At 42.1% G+C, this 21,414-nt stretch overlaps 1 protein-coding gene across 3 annotated transcripts in view; it reads right to left on the bottom strand.

The window, feature by feature from the left end:
• Positions 1-21,414, bottom strand: part of LOC105561807 (elongation of very long chain fatty acids protein AAEL008004) — a 30,540-nt gene extending 9,126 nt beyond the window's left edge. Inside the window, exons 1-3 of one of the 3 annotated variants that reach the window (XM_012012129.1) lie at positions 20,774-21,414; positions 9,278-9,350; positions 4,847-5,037 (exon numbers count right to left, since the gene is read on the bottom strand). In XM_012012129.1, the coding sequence (XP_011867519.1) occupies positions 4,847-5,037; positions 9,278-9,338 (252 nt within the window). In that variant the 5' untranslated portion in view covers positions 9,339-9,350; positions 20,774-21,414. Of the gene's footprint in view, positions 1-4,846; positions 5,038-9,277; positions 9,351-10,005; positions 10,092-10,217; positions 10,270-20,773 lie in introns of those variants that run through there. The other 2 variants (XM_012012130.1, XM_012012131.1) reach the window with 2 other exon arrangements.

Below are 21,414 nucleotides of genomic sequence, written 5' to 3' on the forward strand. Positions count from 1 at the left end.
ATTGAATTTTATTGACAAACGTCTAACCTTTAAAATGCAGCCAGTTTCAGATGTCAAAGTAAATTACGCTTACAAGTAGCGTCAACTAAATGTGAGCCGCGGAAACTATGTTTACCACCTAATAAAATACTTTTAGGTCGAATATAAGTAACATAGGTAAAAATTAAGTCCAAATGTGAATGTCTCAGTTGAACGGTCTCTTTAAATTTGAGCAATTTTATTGAACGTTTCACTTGGAAGCTTACTTTAGGTATAGATATATACATATAGGCCATAGGGTACCATTTAGGTCAAGGTATAGGTCAGGTTGCGTAAATAAAACATGGTATAAACTAGTGCGTATGAATGTTCGTCCGATATATAGCGATAGAAGACTAATATGTAAAATTATGCGTGCGTAATATCCTTTCATTAATTCAATACAGGTTATATGAGGCATATGTTGACGTCATTTTTTTTACAATATCTCTCATTTGAAAGTTACAAAGATTTGCCATTAAAATTTATCATCAGTTTAGAGACACTCTGTACACACTAAAAAAGTGTTTCAAGAAAAACTGATTAACCGTAATAAGATTCTATCTAATTCTCTATAAAAAAAATAGCCACCCTGTATAAGAAAAGAACTAAGCGGATTACTGTTATAAACATCGCGATATATGCTTAGACGTTTCATTTAAATTCAATGAGGCTCTATATTTAGGGCCTATGAAGAACTACCGTGTAGTTTGTAGACCTTCGATAGGTCTACAAAATAGGCCGTGAATACATTAGAGAATCTGTTAGCATAATCGACTCATGTCAAGACGATTGAGGAAGAAAATTTTTACTGGAAAATTCCCACGTATTCGTTTAGAACAATCAATTTTTTAATGTGTGTAATGAAGAAACCGTACTTGTAGATAACAACATCCTCCAAGTGCTTCTTCACTTCATATAAATTGATGTTTTATATCCTGTATTTTCCATTTTCCAAGTCCCATTTTTTATATAATTTGTAATAAATTTCAACTGCCTTTAAATTTTTGCAATCTTCTGCAGTATTTAACACAAGTTCTGCGAGGTATTTTTTCTAATATTTAAACTTGTGCAAAATTTGTATTGCAAGGCCACTCCGGAAATTAATTTAGATTGTAAAACGGCACTTTCTCGGTCTTAGAGGATGTTAATTATAATAAATATTATAAGTACGGTTCTTCAAATACATTTTAAAATTAATTAACAAATTAATAAAATTCGTATCGCTCAAATGTGATAAACACAAATATGAAGGAATAAATGACTAAGAGCCGTGGACAGGGTGTTAGTGTCTAAATATTTTATTCTAAATACATTACGAAAAACTATCACCTCTGCCAGAGTTTGAACCTGGACCTTTCTCTCGCTAGGCGGGCGTCTCAACCAATTCGACCACCGAGGCATATGGCAATATTCATCGCAATAAACAGTCTAATGTTGATTCCTGAATGCCACATATATCGTGACAGTATTCGAAAACGAGAACTGCGTGCCGACTTAAATCGTCAGTCTTAAAACACAGTACAATGGAAGTAAGAAATGCGTATTACGTCCGCGTAAAAGTAAATTGTTTAGGCTTGCTTTGAGCTTTAAAATAATCAATGTATGTAAAGAATCCGCGTTCATAATATTTAATTAACATTCTCTAAAACCTATGAACTGTCGATTTACATTCTAAATTAACTTCCGGAGTAGCCTTGCAATATAAATTTGCACAAATTTGAATATTAGAAAAATACTTCGCAGAACTTACGTTAAATATTGCGCAGAAGATTGCACAAATTTAAAGGCAAACTTTCAATTAATTACAAATTATGCAAAAAAGACTTGGAAAATGGAAAATACAGGATATAAAACATCAATGTATATTAAGTGAAGACTATGAAAAATGGATAAAGCAGAAAATAAGTGAGAATAAGTAACAAGTGCTTCTTTCGTATTATTTCGTGAGAATTTCGATAAAATATTAACTACAAAACTAATCCATTTTCGGTTAAGTGCTTTATCGGGAAATCGACTCGATTGCGTGAAATTTAATAATGACGAAAATAGTGAAGATGACAGATTTTATTCTTGCCCGGAAAGATAGCGCATTTTGTAGACCTCGTAGCGAGGATCTAACTTCAGAATGTTTTTATAATTTGGATAATTAACCATGAAATCGATGGGAACAAGTCTATATTTTTCCGGACCTTGTGTGACTTTATGTGCGATTCCGGATTCGAGTTTGCTAACTTGGAGGAAGTGGGAGGTAGGACCTTGACCGGAGCTAATGCTTTCTTAATTTAGTACCTCAGGCGTTTCAGTTGAAGCCGGATACCCTCTTTTTTGGGCATTAAGAAAAGTGTCAAGAGGAGACTTGTCGTGACTGTACTCTGAGAGAGAGATTCCGTTAACCACGCTTTTCGGCAGCGACCAGAGAAGGATAGGATCACGAGAGGAGTCGTATTAATATAAGGAAGAATTCTGATTTACTTTGTATTCGTATCTTTAAATTACAAGATAGTCGTCGATTTCTAAGTCCGGACAGAACAAGAATTTTGCATGTGTGAGAAGTCCGGTGTCGAAACTTGAAAATTTCTAACGGTTTAACCCGTAAAATTTTGTCGCTTGACGAGTCGAACGTTAACTGAATGTACTTTAATGTCCAAAAACTAAGCGTCGGATACAAAATATTAGCTGCTTCTGGAGTATACTCTCTCTCTCTCTCTCTTTCCCCTCCCTCCCCCCCTTTCTCTGGCCCTACGGCGTTTAGCGCTCCTATTTATACCCCGAAATGACGAGAACCTCCCCTGCTGGAGCCTTCCACCATTTGGGACTTAAACTAGTAGAAGAGAAGGTTTATCTAAAAGTTTGCGATATCTGAGCTCGGAGCTACGTGTCCCCCACGTTATCCTGCGATAGTTGTATCTATAAACGGAATGTTTTTCGCGGGCGTTCGAAAGAGCCTTAGTGGGAAGAAAATTCTAGTAAAAATTGTAAGCACTTTGTACGTGACAATACACATTTAAAAATATTTAAAAAAAATTTGAAACAATACATATTTTTAAAAATAATTTCCCTGGAAATAACACAGCAGATTCGAGTTTGTGCAGATTTCTTTCCTCTCTTATTTTGAAAATGGACGCGAAAGACAATTGCATTTACGTGTTTCTTTTGCAATCATCGTGCATACATTTCGTGACATAACATAAAATTTTTCTTATTATCTTAATATCTTCGATACAAAAAAGAATCAGAGGCGTGATCTTTGTTGGCTATATACCGTGACCTATCTCTTTTTTCGATGTGATAAAATTGGAATCACTTCCGCGTGACATCGATAACGTGCTCGCATGCGCGTAACTGTACCGTGATATGTGTACGCAATATTGACTACGCGCGGACCCAGATACGATTAGCATGTTTTTAAAATATGTACGCCTATCGGTCAAGTCCGGCTGCGAAAGTATATAAATACGTACATGCATATATACGTATTCAATAAATTAAATCTCTTAAATCATATTAAAGCCATTATTTATATTTTTTTCCACACTACCTCTGTTGCTTTAAATTATTCGCGACAATGGACACAGTGATTAAGTACATAAAAAAAATTCAATACATTTTTCCAAGTAGTACATTACACTAGAAATATGGATATTGACCTGATTGCAGGAAATTACGTCTCGATTAAATTATAATACTCAAAAACAAATGTATTTAATTAAACTTTATATATACTTTTTATTGCACATATGTAAAGTAGAGATATTATTCCGATCGTCACCTCCGTTTGCGGTCACAAACAGCAATCAGTATCGCGAGTCGGCGGAGTAATTTTTTTTTTACTAAATTCCATTATCCTTGCAATTCCAATGTTTCTTGAGTTGGTAAAGACAAAAATGAAAAGTATCAATCGCGATCTAGATCTCTGTGCGCACGCATTTACGTATTCTTTGCAGCCGGACGTGACCGTTCGGCGTGTTTGTGAAAAGTTCCATTATCCGGTAATTGCATACATCATCAGAGAAAACATGCCGCTCGTGCACGCCACTATAATTTGGATACTAAATACGATGAAATCAAGAGATATAAAAAAAGTTAATAATATAAGAAAATATTTTGCGCTCCCCGGAACTTTGGCTCGGCGTTTCGTCTCGAAGTGCTTTCGGCAATTATCATAAACGGGCCCGGCGAGGTTTCCTTTCCGGCAGGATCATTTTAACCCGGGGAGATCGCGATTTCCCTCGAAATAGTCCCTCGGAACCGCATGCTGTTGCCCGCTCGAGCAAGCGGCAGTTATCGACCATGTCGAAACAAAAGGCGGGGGAGAAATAATTGAAGACAATTGTTGATCGCCACGCGGAAAGGCAATCGTGGTCGAAGTCACCGTGATTACGGATTTACAAAAGGAATAATTTCGCCGACTCCGTTCAACACGAACGATCGTGGATCGTGAATCTTGACGAAAACTATTGCTCCAATGTTTAATCGACGAATATAAAATGAACGAATCTGAGATATCCAATTCAATTTTATTTAAGAGGTCCCGCGTATTGCAATTACTCTTATTGCAATTACTTTTATTTTGGTTAAAGTAAGTTTATTCATTTATTTCAAAAGGGAAAAAAAGAACAAGAATTCTTCAAAGATTACAAGTGGTCTTGTACACTGAGAGACCCATTTTGTCGAATGAAACGAAACAATTGAATCATTTTGTTGACTGAATCGTTTAGTTGAATATTATAAAAGGATTCTGCGCATGTTCACTCAACCAAATTGGTCTAATCCCTCTGGCAATGGTAAATCCGGCGTTACGGAAATACGTAAGAAAGATACGAACCTCCCAGAATATCCATGAGGAGAAGAGGGCTTGTAGTAAGTTATACGCTATGAGGACCCGCCGAAGGTCGAAAGGCTTTCTATTTTCCATCAACTTCGGTCCCAGAATCTTACTGAAGTAAGCGTACGACAGGCATATCGCCACGGTCGGAAAGGGGCTGCTCATCATCGCCCAGTCATTCACCCTGGAATCTGAAAACAAACGGAGAGAGCGTAACGTTAGAGGAGGAAGAGGCAATCGCCGACGAAGAGAAGCTGCGGAGAGTTCGTGCGTGAAGTCGCTTAAGGAAGGAAGGAGATGGGATTTTAGGGACGACCGGCGGAAGAACAAAACAAAATTCCGCTCTCGTAGAGCGTCGACTTTTCGCAATGTATATTACACACACATATATATATATATAATATATATACACACATTGGAAAGTGGAGCACGCGATGACAATTTAAAAGCTGTATCTGTGTTATGCAATGTCTCGCGGCGACGCGCACCTGTAACGGGGTCAAAATTCGTAACTGTCGGCAGGAAGTACCGTTGCGGAGAGACAAGAATTTATTACACCACCGTTGACAGGTTCCGCGGACGAATCTGCCGGTGTTGTAACGCCCGGCGTTGTATCGACCGCAAAGGAAAATCCAGCGGAATGTCGGATCGGCCGATCGTTTCGCGGTTTCGCGGATCCTCTCTTAGATAACCGGGAGATCTCCGAGTGCGCGGCTGGAAGAGAATTTATCGTTCGCGAGCGATGGTTTTCAAGCGGCGACGCGTCCGGCCTTCCGTAGGCGGCCCTAGAAAACGCCATCGGCATTTTTCCAGCGACCCTTCGGCGAGGGAGGAAGCAGAAAGAGGCGCGAGAGTGCGTGCACGAGGCGCGAACGAGCGAGCAGTCGCCTTACGCTAAATTGCCCTCGCCACTCGTGCGACCCGACGGATACGACACGGCCGATACGCGGAACGATTTTTTTTCTCCCTCCTCCCTTTTCCCCTCTCCCTCTACGGTTTTTTTTTCAACATTCTCAGCTTGGGCTCTTGGTCAACACGCGACTGACCGACGACTCGATTACGAGCTGACGATGCGGCTCGTCGTCGATATTGACGCTTTACACGCTTCGGTTTTAACAGTTCACGCCGTCGTTAATTAACGAGCCAATTTGACCGTCTAGTTTACGGTTGCAAGGCGCTCACGGGTTTATATATACATAAAACATCCAGGCACTGAATCCCCCACGATAAAAGATTTACATCGATATTGACGTAGGAGAGCCGGATACGCGCAGAAGGTTCGCTAATCGATGAGTGAGTGAGTGAGTGAGAGAGAGAGAAACTAAGCGACGCGATGTCCCAATAACGAGCGCATGCCGGTTGGTGTATCCGAAAGGAAAGTAGGTGCAAGCAAGGCGAGTTACGAGGCACGCAACTGTAATGACAAAGCCGGAGCGCGCGGCCGGGCGACGGTGAATGTTGCATCGAATTTCGTCTATCCGCGCACCCCCGGCCGTTACGTAATGTACCCTCGCGTGGACTTTGACGAAATCAACAATGCGGCAAAAGGGCGGCCGTCGCGCGCGACGGCGGAAATTCCGATTAGCGTAACAGCAGGAGGCCGCGTACGTCGACGCCGCCTCGTCGGACTTTTACGCCCGCCGTCTTCCGCGTGACACAAAAGCTGCCCCCTTCCCCCCTCCTCCTTCCCGCGCATTAATCGGGGGGGGGGGAGGGGGGTAAAGAGAAAGGAAATGGAAAAAAATATCGGTCGCCGGCGGATTACCGGCTCTCATCGATTTCAAGACGCGGCGGCGAAACGTCCGGACGGCCGTGCAATTTTCTTGCTCCCGTCACGCCCCAATTAAAGATAACGCCGATCTCACCCCGTCAACGCCGTATTGACGCCGCAGACGAACGTCAGGTCTCACTCACTCACCCCCCCCCTCTCCCCCTCCGCAATTGTCGGCGAACGCGCGCCGATTCCGGGCCGATCTTTCAATTGTCTCGGCGCAATTCTGTTTTAGTCGCGTTGATAAAAAAAAATAAATAAGCGCACGCCTCTGCCGTAAGGTAATCTTTCGTTCGTTCGGTTTCCGACACGAGGGGGTTCTATTTTTATCCTCTGACTTCTCTCTCAATAATTCGCACGCGCGTGGATCCGGCGCGTGGCCGTTCGAGATGATCAAGAGTATAAATTTTGCAGGTGTTCTTCCGTAAAATATCGGGGCTATGTGTCACCGAGCTCTTCAACCGATCAATTTTAATTGAGCGGTTCCTTCCGGGTGGGGAGGGGGGGGGGGAATAATTGAAAGACGGACTCGGGTTGGTCTCAAGTTGCTTCGCGATTAAAAATAGGTCTCTCCGGAATTAGAAGGCCGAAGAGGCAAGCGGTAAGATATTATCGGAATTATTGGAAGTTTATTCTCGCTCGCGGCAATCGCCACGCGGATGTCGCGAAGGGATAATCGTAATGGGAACCGCCGGCGGAATGGCTCGTGTAGAAAACGGGGGTCAAGGACTCCCAGTGGTCCGCGGAGAAATTAGAAACGGAACGCCGGGCGTTACGACACGATATTGACTCGAGGCCGCCGCCGGAAGATTCCGAAGGTGGGTGGGAACGAGGGAGGGTGTTCTCGTCGCCGTGAAAATACGCGCGGCAAACACTGTCGGAATCGTCGAAATTTCGGTTGTAATGCGGGACTTCCGGCGAGGACCTCCTTCGTCGTCCTCCCGGCCTCTCGGTTAAATTTGCATGGTCACTCTCTCTCGAAACGACGCACCGAGAGACCCATTTTGTTGAATGAAACAAAATTTAGTTGACTCAACTGAATTTCTTGCTTGGATATGGGCAAACATATCTTTCAGTTGACACAACAACGAAATTTAGTTGGAAAATTTGGTTACACAGCAACACACAAATTTGGTTGAGTGAACACGCGCAGAATCCTTCGGTAATGTTCAACTAAACGTTTATAGTTCGCTTTGTATAAGCATATGTTGCTTCAATGAAACAAATCTCGATGAAATAAACAGGAATACTAGATCCGAAGAAACCTTTTTCTCTGCGCACTCAACACAAAATGGGTCTCTCAGTGCGAGAACACCGATCGGCGAGATGCCGATCTCCTTCCTCGTCGAGCGCGAACATGATGCCATTTAATTAAACATTCAATAGTGAACCATTTTATGGCGTTACATAAGTAACTTTACCTCCTCTATTACCATATTTGCGAAACTACTGGTATTACGTAATACCGGCGAGAAAAGAACGGCGCGCATAAACACATTTCACCGAGTGATTACATTAATTCATGCACGCTTACATATATTGACGCAACGTGTCAACATAGAGCGTATTACGAGCTACTTTTCAATCTCGCGAATTTACCGAGGCCCGCGAAAGTGGAACGAGCAATTTTTATCGTCACTCGATTCTATGACGCGAAAAGCTTTTAGTACGTACCTCCTTGTGCCGAGATTAGAGAACTCGGCGTGTCAATGGCAACGCGATATCGCAATCGTCGCCGTTCGGCGAAACGTAGTTGAGGCACATTTCGCGGACGAAATATTTGATAAAAATATTTGCGCCTCGCGCAATCGAGATGATATTCGAAGCACGTCACTGTTTCTCTTTCCACGACGCTTAAAACGACGCGAATTTTTTAGCCAACACTGGCGGCTCTTTTTAATGCTTCCGCAGCGAGATTTAGCATCGTGCGAAAGGAACAACGTACATATTTTTACGGTTACGTAAACATCGACGTCTCTCCACGATAGCCCATTTCGGAGTGGTAACAGTGAATGAGTTTTCGGACTGATAATGTTTGTAGTACTCTAGCCTCGTGGCGTAGATACAAGAGAATTGACATTCCACTCTTTCGCCTGATTTCCCCTTTGCGAGTTTATAAAGAACGGAGTTATATGTAAAATGTAAAGATGCGGGAGTGGATTTTGTATATGTGGGGGTTGAAATATGCTAGAATCAAGGTTGGGAAAGTTACTTTATAAAAGTATCTAGTTACAGTTACGGTTTTTTCGCTAAAAATGTAACTAGTTGCAGTTACAAGTTACCAATTCTGAAGAGTAACGCGTTACGGTTACTCAAAAAGTAACGAGTCGTTATTTTGCAGTCACTTTCCTGCGATGAAAATAAAAAAAATCAAATCTGCATTTAATTGTAAAGCATCGATTAAGGCATTTATGCAAGGCCTAATGCAATCTGTGGAGGTTTAAAAAGAACATATAAAGTAACTATTAATCTAACTATATTAAATTAGTTACTGGTTATCGAAAAATGTAACTAACAAACAGTTACAGACGGAGAGAAAGTAACAAAGTTAAGTTAGATTTTAGAGTTACAAAAAAAGCAACTGAAACTGTAACTTCGTTACAAGTAACGAGTTACTTCCCAACCCTGGCTAGAATACAACGGAAATGTATCGGACTTACCGGACTGATTGTCCATAAGGTCCCTATAATGGTGCACCAGGCTTGTCACTGCGCTTGTCATCTTGAATAGTATCTGGAAATATAACAATTGTTACTTTTCGCTTGAACTTTCGGAACAGCTGTTATTAAATAATGCGAAACATGCGAGGACAATGCCCTTGGAAGATCGGTGTGAGGTCTAATCTCACAATGGTACTTTCACTGACTAGTAAACTTTTATATTTTTTACGTTGCAAAAATTCCCATAAAGGAAGATAACAAAGTTTCGTCATGGGACATCGTTGAAAATTTCACAATTCAGTGATAACCTTTGAGAGGTCGCATAGTTTATCACAATAATAATTAATATTGATAGCGCGACGAAAAATAAAAGTCGTCCCAATCGATGTTCCTTCTTATCGCGTGATTCTGAAGTAAATCGAAAAAATCGACTCCAAATTGATCAAAGAAGACGTCCGCCTGCGATCTGTCTCGCGGAAGCTCACGCTTTTGCGAGTAACAAGCAATTGTTGTTTCAGAACACTCCGGCAGGATTGTAGAGATGCTCTAGAGATGTATAAATATACATGAGAAATAATTGCTTAATTTTCATAAAACGTTTCGAGAGAATAAACAGTCCCTTATATGCGATACAATAATAAAAATGTAGCGGAAATCAAGAGACATAGCGGTGTCTCGCGCCAAGTATAAGTCTTTCTTTAACCTTTAAATAAAAACCCGGTATTCACCGTTAATTCTTATTTCAAGATCATCTCAGGTAATGTCTTAAGAGGCTGACGCTCTGCGATTGGTTTACAACGCATCAGGTGATCTTAAATACAGGAACGGACCACGGCCACGGCATTGAAAGAAGGCCGTCACGTTTTTTTTTTAAATTTCGTCTTCAACATCAACCGAATTTCTCGACTAATTGCGACCCAATTTCCTTCCCAGCACTCACGAGCGATTTTCTTCATACGTTCACGCCCCCGTCCCGATTTTGTGTGTCAAATATCACGGTACACACCGGCCGTTAGTGGGTCAAAATAACGGTCACACGTGCCCGCGAGAGAGCTCCAACATTTTGTCGAATCTCTTCATTGAACGACGACCACGACGACGTTGCCATTGACACACTGAGCTTTAATCTCGGTATAAGGAAGGTAGGCGTAGTCGAGCACGGCCGACTGTGCGTGTGCGCGCGTGTGTGTGTGGGCGTACTTACGCGCTCGATCGCGTTAAAGCGAATACGGGACCTACGTACCTAGTTAATTCATATTTGATAAGTGCACTTAGCGCATGCAAATCGGGCACGCTGATTGTCCGAGCGGTGTAAAGACGGCGAGAGTTTGACTTCTCGCGCCGCGCCGTGAATAAGAATTATTCTCGTACGTCGCAGCGATATGGTCATTGTGCACCTTGTTTGTTATCTGCCAATATTCTTTTAATGGAAACGTCAAGAATCTTATTTATCGTGTAACGTTTCTAGGTTACGATTATGTAACACACGAGTGACGTGCAGGTCCGTCGCGACTGCCTTCAACGATAAGGTATTTCATTCAATTATAATGTCCCCGCACAGCGACGGCTTTATTAATCTTTTTTTTTTCACGTCCTTTCTTTGAATACCAATATGTCCATTGTATCCGAATAAATTAATTATATTGTCATATTATCGCATTACTAATGACGTTCAAATTAGACGTTAAAACATATATGTAATATAACTAAAGATCAAGAATACAAGATTTATTAAATAAATAAATATGCCTATACTTTACATTGGAAATTATAGTTAATTTTCCATTCATTAATTTCATTAATTGGCAATTATGTTAATTTTTCAACGTAAAGTATAGGCAAATTTATTTCTTTAATAAATCTTGTATTCTTCATCTTTATTTATGCGCGGCACACACACACACACACACACATACATACGCGCGGTTCACCCCCCGTTTTATTTCTCAGATACCAATCTTATCGTATCTTATCATCGCTTTTATATAGAGGAGCAGCTAGACTGTAGATATAAATACAAACGCAATGTTAGCGTCTGTTGGGATGACTAAGCAGATGGAAATCTGAACTTTTATTTTCCTAATACATAACATAAAATAGATAACATTACATATTAAATACTTGATGGAGCTTTCGTTTGATCCTGATAATAAATACATACGTGATCACGTTTCCTTTTAATTCGCTGCCGACAAGAACCCGGGGGGGGGGGGACACCGCGCAGAAGCTTACATGGTACGAATAATCACCGTATCAACATTTGCGAATACCATGTTATCGATCCTCTCTTTTTATCGCTGAAATTTTATATCGGGAAGCCTTTTATCGTCTCGTCATCGTATGTGTCATCATTGAATGGTTAAGAGAAGATAATGCCGATAGCGGGAAAGCATTTGCCGGTGCAAGCCGGGATTTAGCCGAGACTTATCGAGCCGCGTAAATTTCTCTCCCGCTCTCTCGACGTGTCGTAGCTTCCCCGGTCGATTACGCGTATTACGTAAACAGACAGGTGAGTAGACGTCGGTGGCAGGCCATCGAAACAAAAAGGGGAGACGGAAAAGTGACATGAGAGAGGCCACTTTCGGCACCGCGAAGTGTGCCGCGAGAAAGTTACTAAATACACGATTACAGCGCGTCAGAAACAATTGCACCAGAGTTAGGTGGCTCAGAGGAGAGCGGCGGGAGGGATGTGCGCGCGTGACGTAATATCGTTACAGCGAATTCGGTTGCTTGCACCGATGCGCGCCACTTGTTTACAATTTTTACATTTAAGGATCGTTTTAAATACCTCTCGGAATACTCTTTAGCCAGTTAAACGATTTGTACGAGACATTTTCTTGGCGCGATAGTTCTCGAGCATATACTTAAGAAGACTATAAATATAAGAATTCACTCTGAGCAAGCCTTAAGGCCGAAGCAGACTAGCAATTGTCGACGCGAATTGGATTGGGATTGGCGATTGTCTTCTGGCCAATGAGAGTCGATTAAATCGCTGGCTGCTTTGTTCTCATTGGCTAGAGGACAATCGTCAATCGCCAATCGAATCCGAGTCGGCAATTGCTAGTCTGATTCGGCCTTTAGCGCGAGCAACCGAATTCGCGATTAGATTGGAACTATTTGGATCCTGCCGATTGACTCTTGATCCCTCAACACATTCACGTTCTTTCATAAGTAGTTTACAATTCTAACACGTAAATTGACAGAAAAGAAAAGAAACGTTAAGCCGCACGTACATAAAATTAGCATATCACTCATTATCGGCACAACTACGGGGTACGGTTATTGCGGCTTGTCAGTGACGGTTAAAACCAGATTAATCGGTTTGACATTTCTCTTTTGTGCGCGCGTTTACGTGTGTTTTCTAATAAATCAAGTTTGTACATAAATCACAAACATTCTGTCCAAATTACAAACCACGACAGCGTGACGCCTTTTTAATGCTCATTCGCAGCTTTTCCGCATTCACATCTTTCACGGATGCGTTCTTTGCAAGACATTATCATTTAATTCCACATCTTACGTGGTATCCAAGGTCACCATTAATTAGCATAAGCATCATCTATCAATTTTATTATGACTTCTAGCAACTGTTAGAGCTATTTTAACCAGAAATCGTATACTTTATTGCGTAATAATCCGTTTTTATTATTTTACTGCCAGGTTACGTATTAATAATTGTAAAAGGAAAAAAAACTAAGTATAGGTCAATCCTTATTAAAAAATCCTTATTAAATAAGATATTTATCATAATCTCAACTAAACGTAAATGTGCCTTGAACTTTTTCTTCTCTTTTTTTTCTTAATTGGCACTGCGAAATATCCATTCGATCGCAGTCATCAGTCGTTCTAATATTACAATTATTTTTGCACATCTTAAATACACCGCATAAAAGCCTTATCGCAGTACTGGCGTTAATGATATCCTTCAGATATAATCGCGCGGTGCAAGCAAGTTATTACATTTTGTTTATCTACGAAATGATGTGTGTAGTCGCCCGCGTAACTTCTAACTAATCTCACCATCAAATTGGCCTGTTTGGAGCAATTTTAAAGCCCGTTGCCAAGTTTCGCATATATTGTGGTCAATATGGAAATAAAGTTCTTTTTCTAACAAAGAGCTGTTGAGACGTCGAAATAACGTTTAAATTGTATGCACTTAGGAGCAAAGGACGAACATTCTCGATCAAGCTCCAAAAGTAACAAGGACAACAATCTATATAATTATTTAACCCAATTCAAACGGATGTTAATTTAAAAACATGCTACAAACTATTTAACGCTGAAAATTACAATTTAAATTTTGCAAGCAAAAAATCGACTTTAAATCGGCTTTCAAGACTATTCCTAAAATTAAAAATTGTTTCAAGAATATTCCTACAAGGACGACTCGTTTAATTTATTCGCTCTGTAGATCTCACTGTATACTTTCGTGCCTCGCGAAAGTTTGAGCCTCGTTATCGACTACTTTCCAAAAACTTTCCGAATTATTGTATTAAATTGTATTCCAATACAAGTTCGCAATATAGGAAATACCGTACGTGTTATCTTGAGATATACTGTGATATATTTTAAGAGTCGGTTCTTAGCGTTTCCTGTCGAGGCTCTGATTCATATCGTTCCGTAATTACATCGGCTAATTGCATCGTCAAGCAGTCGCTTGTTCCCGATTCGGCACCGCGATGTGTTATCGGTTAAAGATTATGAATTCAATTATCAAATTTTCTATCGCGAATTCCATTCATGAATCACCGAATTACGTGTCGTTTAAGCGAACTGGACAGAACAGTGCGTCAACATTTGTACACAAAGTCACAGCGATAGCTCGTAATAGTATTAATGAGTCAAATCAACATTAATATTTGTAACACTTTGTTATCGGCAACATTACAAAATGGAATTTATGAATTCGGTTTTGTAATCAGAAAAATAAAAGAAGACAAAAAGTATAATAAATAATACGCACCTGTTTTGTTTCGATACAATTCCAATGCGAATGTGCAATCACTTATGAATACAACATTGAATCCCTAACGTTTCAGCTGAGCAAAACAAAATGCTAATTCAGCATTTGTGGTTCGAACTTACATGAATTTTCATAAGAAAATGATGAATTGTAGATTGAACAGTAATTCTGATATCAGAATATGTATAAAATATTCAAACAAATAATTATAAATCTTATATGTTAAACTAATAAATTAATTCGCTACGAATCGATCGATTAACTGTATAATTGAAGGTAACGGTTTAAGGGATTCGTATGTGTTACAATTGCATTCCGCGTGCAAAGAATGGAATTAGAAAAGCAGAGAAAACGACAGCGCTTGCCACGATCTGCGGCGCGATTTCAGTCGGGAAAACGATAGCGATTACTTTATGGTTTTTAAACGAACGTAATTTCGTGTTATTTATAGCGTTCTGTGCGAGTGGAAAGTCGTATTCGCTTGCCGGCTTGCAGTAATACAGCCGATTATATACGAACGCCACGTAATAAAGATTAAATAATACCGGCGAACGTAATTACCGCTTTATCGTTTTTATGTCGCGGACAGACCGTTGTTGCCTTTGGACCGTAATTAAGAACAATAGCCGCGAATCTCACCTTATAATTACCGAGAGAGTATCACGTACGAATCTCGACTAATTGCACTTAAGATTGGGTTATCGCGACGAATGACAACGCGAAAGAAGCCGCGGGGCAGAGGTCGGTCACATTCGGCTGTAACGATCACGATCAAGGTGGAAATCGCAGGTGAAGGTGAAGCGATAATTTTACATTTGAAATTTCACAGGCACCTGTTACTCAAACGGTAATTCGCGTTGACATTGAATTGGAAGAGATTGGGAGGACAGATTGGAAAATGCATAAGCTGCACGTGAGTTATATTACTCCATTTTTCCAATCCCTCCTCCCCCCTTCATCGTTTTCCCTCGCAACAGAATTAATGTATGAATAAATCGGCAATCGATTCAATCGGTTCTAGCCAAAATACGTTATACGCATGAATCGTTTGAAACTTGCGTACGTAATCAGCCATGCAAGTCGCACTTTCTCTTAATTCTTTCGTAAGCAAATTCTTCGAAAGAATGTCTTCGTTGCAATATCGCACAATATTGATACAAGACATAATGTTAGTAATCATGTAAAACGCATGATCGCAAACGGGCTTCGGTGCGTGTATCGGCGATTTTCAGGCACGCCGGAAAGACCAAAAGAAAAGGAAAAAAAACCCACGTCTCACGCGCCGGTCGATGGAATTAAAATAATTCCACGTCGTGATAAATAAAGGGTCGAAACGCGAAGGATTAAGCTTCATACTCTACACGTAAGAATACAACGATCGAACGTAGAAACGTAGGCTTTTATCAATAGCCTGACGTTAGCACGCGACTATGCGGTCAAAGCGCGTGTATTCTATATCTACATTGTGTGCTTCGCTTTTTTTTTTTTGAATTATGCTAGAGATCGTTTCGATTAATCCTAGCGGAGTGTAGTTGCGAGGGCGTGCGAGGACTCGCGAGGTGATCCCATTCCGACGGATTTGCATAAATATTGAATAACGAACAAACGGTCGCTCCGCGCGAGGTCGAGAGGCAAAAGGCACGCGGTCGCGTTTCCGATACCGCGTCGCATACAAACGGTATTTATGTATTTAATTGTTTACTAACCGCCGACGCAATTCTGTGCGATATCACTCGCCGTGCGTCAACGACGGCCGGCAATTTTGCGAACGAAAGTCGCCGACGCTGCAAAAATTACCGAATTGCTGCAAACAATATGCGTGCGCGCGAGGACGCATTTAATTGACTTTTAAGTAGCTTGGTCAGTGAATCAATGATCTTGGCAGGTAACGACTATTACATTCACGTAACACTTTGCTTGACGTAAGCTTGGTATTATCGTTGAACAACTCCCGGCAATTTTCATCATAAATCCTTTTTATTATGGCTCGGATTTTTTACTACGGTTTTAATCGATTGTAATAAAACCAGTGAAAAAAATTAACGAAGGGATCGTCGCACGACGCCGCAATCGAAACAAGCGGGATTAATCTACAATGTTTCATTATAGCCCGCTCGAATCTCCCGTACCTCTCGATACTTTTTGAAGCGGGACACATTCGGATGTGTTGCGCAACAAGCAAAAGGCTGATGGCAGATAACTATCCGTAAGCGCTTAAGACTGACGTAGTCGTAGACTTAAGGTAACACGTGTTCCTTACGGCTTACGTTTTTCTCTGCCTTACCTTAAGTCTACGACTACGTCAGTTTTAAGCGCTTACGGATAGTTGTCTGCCATCAGCCAAAAGCACGCGCTAATTTCCGTAGGAGAGTCCTTTGTAAAGAAATGAATGCGCTTTTGGCGACCTAGATTCAAAACTGTTTGGGGGGGGGGGGGAAAAGACAGCTTTGCATAAAATCATGCGGACATCCTGTACGCTTTAGAGTTTTATAATGCTTAATAAATATTTAAGATCTTAATGAATATTTAAAGATGAAAAGAACTACAGGAAATACTTGATTGATTGTCTATACGTCACTCTATACGTCAGCCAGTTTATCGCTGAAGACAGTAAATAATCACTGCTTTCCAGTTATAACATACCACTGGAAATAACAGTGAAAGATTTATCGCTGCAAATCGGTGACTGTGTCTGATCGGTGAACTTGACTGTTTTCAGTGAGAATCCACCGATTGACTTTGACAGAGTACAAGTATTCGAAAAATTAAAAAACCCACAAGAGAAAAAGAAACGTCGTGAATTTATATTGCGTGCAGGAGGGGGGGGGGAGAAGGTACCACGGCAGCTGCACTTTTACAGATGTTCAATTAGCTTTTGCGCAGAATTACAAAGTGACAATAATCGCGGCGACGCGACGTTATTGCCCTCGCAAAGTTTCAACTTCGCAGCCGTTTGCAGTGTTTCAAATTACAAAGTTACTCCTCCGGCAATGTCGTGCCTGGTCGCGACATTTATTTGCCCCGAGCAACATTTTCGATGTCGGTGGCATTATAACGCGCGATTATGAACGAGGATCGTCCCGTGCAACTTACGCTAATACATTAGCATAAAACTACTGTGCGTCATAGAGAAAGTTAATTTGCTGCTGATGTATTTTACGACTTTGATAATATAAATATTAGCGCGCACATAATACGAACTAAATTTCTTCACACTTTATCGAGAGATCAAGGATTACGAGCAATTAATTTTTCCGCTAACAGAGAGGCCAATTTACAACCGGGTGCCCGGCAAAGGTCCTCGGGGTGGAATCTTTTTCGGTGCGAAATTCGCGCCTCGAGTTCGTAGCCGTTGGCGAACTCGATCAGTGTCGATAAGATAGCAGACGGAATTAAAAACGTCAATTATCGACGTTTTTAATTCCAAGTTCTACTCGGTCCGAGAAATTTATATAGCCAATCAATTTGTAACTTTTACGAAAAAGCAGCAATTTTATTAGCTACACATTGCTCAGGCCGAGGCATCGTCAACGCCATCGATATATAGTATTGGACGGAGCACGCGGTAAGATTTCTTCTCGGATTTCTTTAATCTTTCGTGTTCCGCGAGAGAGTAAAATAGATGTGTAGGCACGGATCTCTATGTTTACATTGGTTGAATTTTTTTTAAGAGCAGGGGAACACTACCGCGCTCGGAGCTGCTGCTACCCACGTCTTGTCTCTTTCTACGTCTGTGAACGCGGTTTTGGTTTGATGCCCCGTCCAGTACGATATGTCGATGGTCAACACCATGGCTTTGCTGACAATCTAACAGATGTTTGGCAGCAACCTGTCTAAAAAAAGCCTGCAACTATTTCTACACGCAATACTGCTCTTTTCCTCTTCTTCCAGACTTGGATTTCTGGACTTGCGTTTATCAGAAGTGATCTCTTCTTTCTAGACTATTAATCTTAGTTCTAAGATTGTCCCTAGAGTATGCTGGACTCATTTTTTTATATATTTATTGTAGAATTCTTGTATCAGGCGAATATTGTCAAGTGTACAAAAAATTGGTAAATTCTTTTTCATTTTTCATATAAAGTCGACCAGTATAGATTTTGCTGCGTACTTTAATTCCGTGAAAAAGTTTTGCACTTCTATACAGCCAATTAAATGATTACTTCTGACAAGGAATGTCGATAAAACAGACGGCTTTAGGATCCCCTTAAGCATCGGTTATTCGCACGGATTCAGACATTAAGACATGACGATCGAGACGTAAGTAAGTTCACCGCGAGTTACGGTTATTAGTTATAAGTTAATACAACGATTCGAGTAGCTTGAACGTAAGAGAGAAAGCGCTCGAATCAGCCGCTCGAGCCGCCAAGTGGCGAGACTTGGTGATTACAACGAAAGTAAATTTTGCGTAAAGCGTATGATTACGGCGGTAGCTTTATCGTAAACGCTGATTGAATCGTTACGTTACGGCGGCGACGCGTGCGGGAGAGCGAACGAACAGACGTGTTCTTCCCAAACGTTATTTAATCCCGTTTGTTCTCTTATACCCGTGCGCGTTGTTGGCCCATGCTTACGGCATAGTTGCCAGTTTAATCACAAAAATGCAGATTGGCGAGACAGAAAAGGACGGAGCATAAATTAACACACGACAGTCCATTGTTTTTTCTTTTGATGATGATCGAGCGTCAAGACAAGAATTGTCTTTATCGAGATGGGAGATCGAGGATTAGTAAATTGCCGAGGGGGAAACCGCTGACCAAAATCTTGTACACCAATGCCCACTGGGCGTTACTTTATCTTATTTATCTTGTTTTATATTATTTTATCTTATTTTATCTTTATAATGCCCCAGCAAGACCTAATGCCCCAAAAATGCCCTAGTAATGCCCAGTAATGCCGCAAATCTGTACACCACAATGCCCTCAGCGGTTTTCCCCTCGTAAATTGCACCGACACGAAAAGATCAAATATTCTCGTTAACAAATTTTATCTGAATGCATCATTAACGATTCATCGAAGAACCCTCGGAATTTTTCACCATTCGCCCCCCTTTTTTACGTCCGCTGTATATTCGAGAGATCGCGCCTGCATTATTTATCTGCAAAATAAGCGTAAGCTCCGGCGTCGCTTTGTGCGGTGGTAACTTTTACAAATCCCCTTTTAGGTAAAAAGTATATATTTATATATCATTCACATAATAATACGGGTAAATTTGATAATACGCCGACGTTTAAGTCGAGCACGTAACAGGAATCGTTACTCATCCTTATTTATATGTGATATGTTAAAAATAAGGACTTGAAACATACACTGACAAAAATTTTCATCGGATAAACCAATTAAATGGTGTTTCCGATGGTTAATTTTTCCGATTACATTTTCCGATTAAATTATGGACACATCCGATGAGGTTCAACTGATGAAATGCAGTTACCGATGAAGTTTAATCGAAAAACCGATCATATTTTTCATCGGATATACAATTTAATTGAATATATCCGTTTGTTATTATGTAATTGGATTATCCGTTTATATTTAATCGGACATTTTTCTCAGTGTAGGACTAATGTTTTAAAGAACTAGACGCTAGAACGTGACCCCCCCCCCCCTTCGAGATCAGAAATGCGAGGTTTAACAAACTCTGTTACGTATTTTCATGTGAACAATACATGCAACAGTTAATTTAAAAGTTATCGCCGAGAATTTAAAAGTTATCACACAATCTCCAAATACAATTAAGAATTCAAACGACGTACAACAGCCCAGAGAAAAGCTGGGCTTACAATCTCCAAAAGTCAATCGGCGGATTATCACTGAAAACGGCAAGCAGCGATTAATTTGCAGTTACAAGTACACCGCTGAAAATCACTGCGGTACACTCGTAACTGTGAACCAGTGGCTATCCGCTGTTTTCAGTGAAAATCCAGCGATTAACTTGGACCGGGAGTAGCGCGCGATCTTTCCAATTCATTTCAAACTCCGCCGCGGACGTAGGGACGGCCAGGGGGATAAGAAACGACCGTGGGCTCTCGAACGTAGGCTCGCCCTCTGCCGAGGGTGACAATTAAGTTCGCGCGCGGAGCCGAGCTCCTTGAAATTCAGACCAGAGGAATTTGGGTTAGAAAGTTTTTCTGGGTTACAGCATAGTTGCCCGCCGGTCGGGGGGGGGAGAAAAAGAGCGAGCGTGCCGCGGCGAAACGCCTCGCGTCGTCGGCTCCGGAGGGCGGAAAATTCGCGCGGCTCGCGAATCCCCCGGTGCACGCACGCACGCACGCACGCACACATACACACACACACACACACACACGCACACCCACCCGAGCCTCTCCGTCTAGGGACACGGCACCGGCTTCCGTCCGTGCGTACTCCCGGTGCTCGGCCGCGATCGGATCGATCGCAGGTGCGTCACTTAACCTCAAAGCCCGCGTACGCGGACGCCGGTACACGCGCGCCGCGCGCGTGCACGCTCCCTCGATCACGCGGCGCGGCCCGCCCCGCCGGCCGTTATCGCGGATTACTACGCGGGTTACACCCACCTGCTATTCCACGTTCCTTTGCTCTCTACCGCGAGACGGTCCACCTCCGTTGTCGCCGCCACCGAGCAACCCTCGTTCGCGAGCACCACGTAGCCGGCAGCAGCCCGTTGGCGACTATGTAATCTTGTTGCAGCAGGAGCAGGAGCAGGAGCAGCGGCGGCAGCAGCAGCGACAGCACCCCGTGTGTTGGTCGTCGTAGCCTCTCCTCCTGTCACCTGACCGCGCACATAAACGCACGGCACGCGGACACACCACCCTCGCTCGGAGGCAACAACCTCGGCGCCTCTTCTTCCGCGATCGTCGTTACTTCCCCTTGGCGCCGGCGATCGGGTTCCTTCCCGCGCGGCCGCGACCTCGTGACGAAGTGTGCCGCGAGACGAGACGAGACAGACAGACGAGCGAGCGAGCAAACGGTTCAACGGCGAGAGATTACCGTCGCGGCTCGGTAAACTCGAGTAACGACTGCCCGCCGTCGGCCGCAAGTTTTCTTCACCGTCGTGCGGCACGCGTCGTCGTCGTCTTCCTCCTCTTCTACGCCGCCCGGCGGTGGATGCGCGAAAGGGGGAGGCGAAGCGGAAGAAGAGGGACGGTGGAGAAACGAAGGAGACCGAGACCGGGGGAGTGAAAGAAAGGGGGAGGGA

Source organism: Vollenhovia emeryi, unplaced genomic scaffold, assembly GCF_000949405.1.
Source record: "Vollenhovia emeryi isolate VEMERY1.0 unplaced genomic scaffold, V.emery_V1.0 DF939200.1, whole genome shotgun sequence".
NCBI classification, from domain to species: Eukaryota; Metazoa; Arthropoda; class Insecta; order Hymenoptera; family Formicidae; genus Vollenhovia; species Vollenhovia emeryi.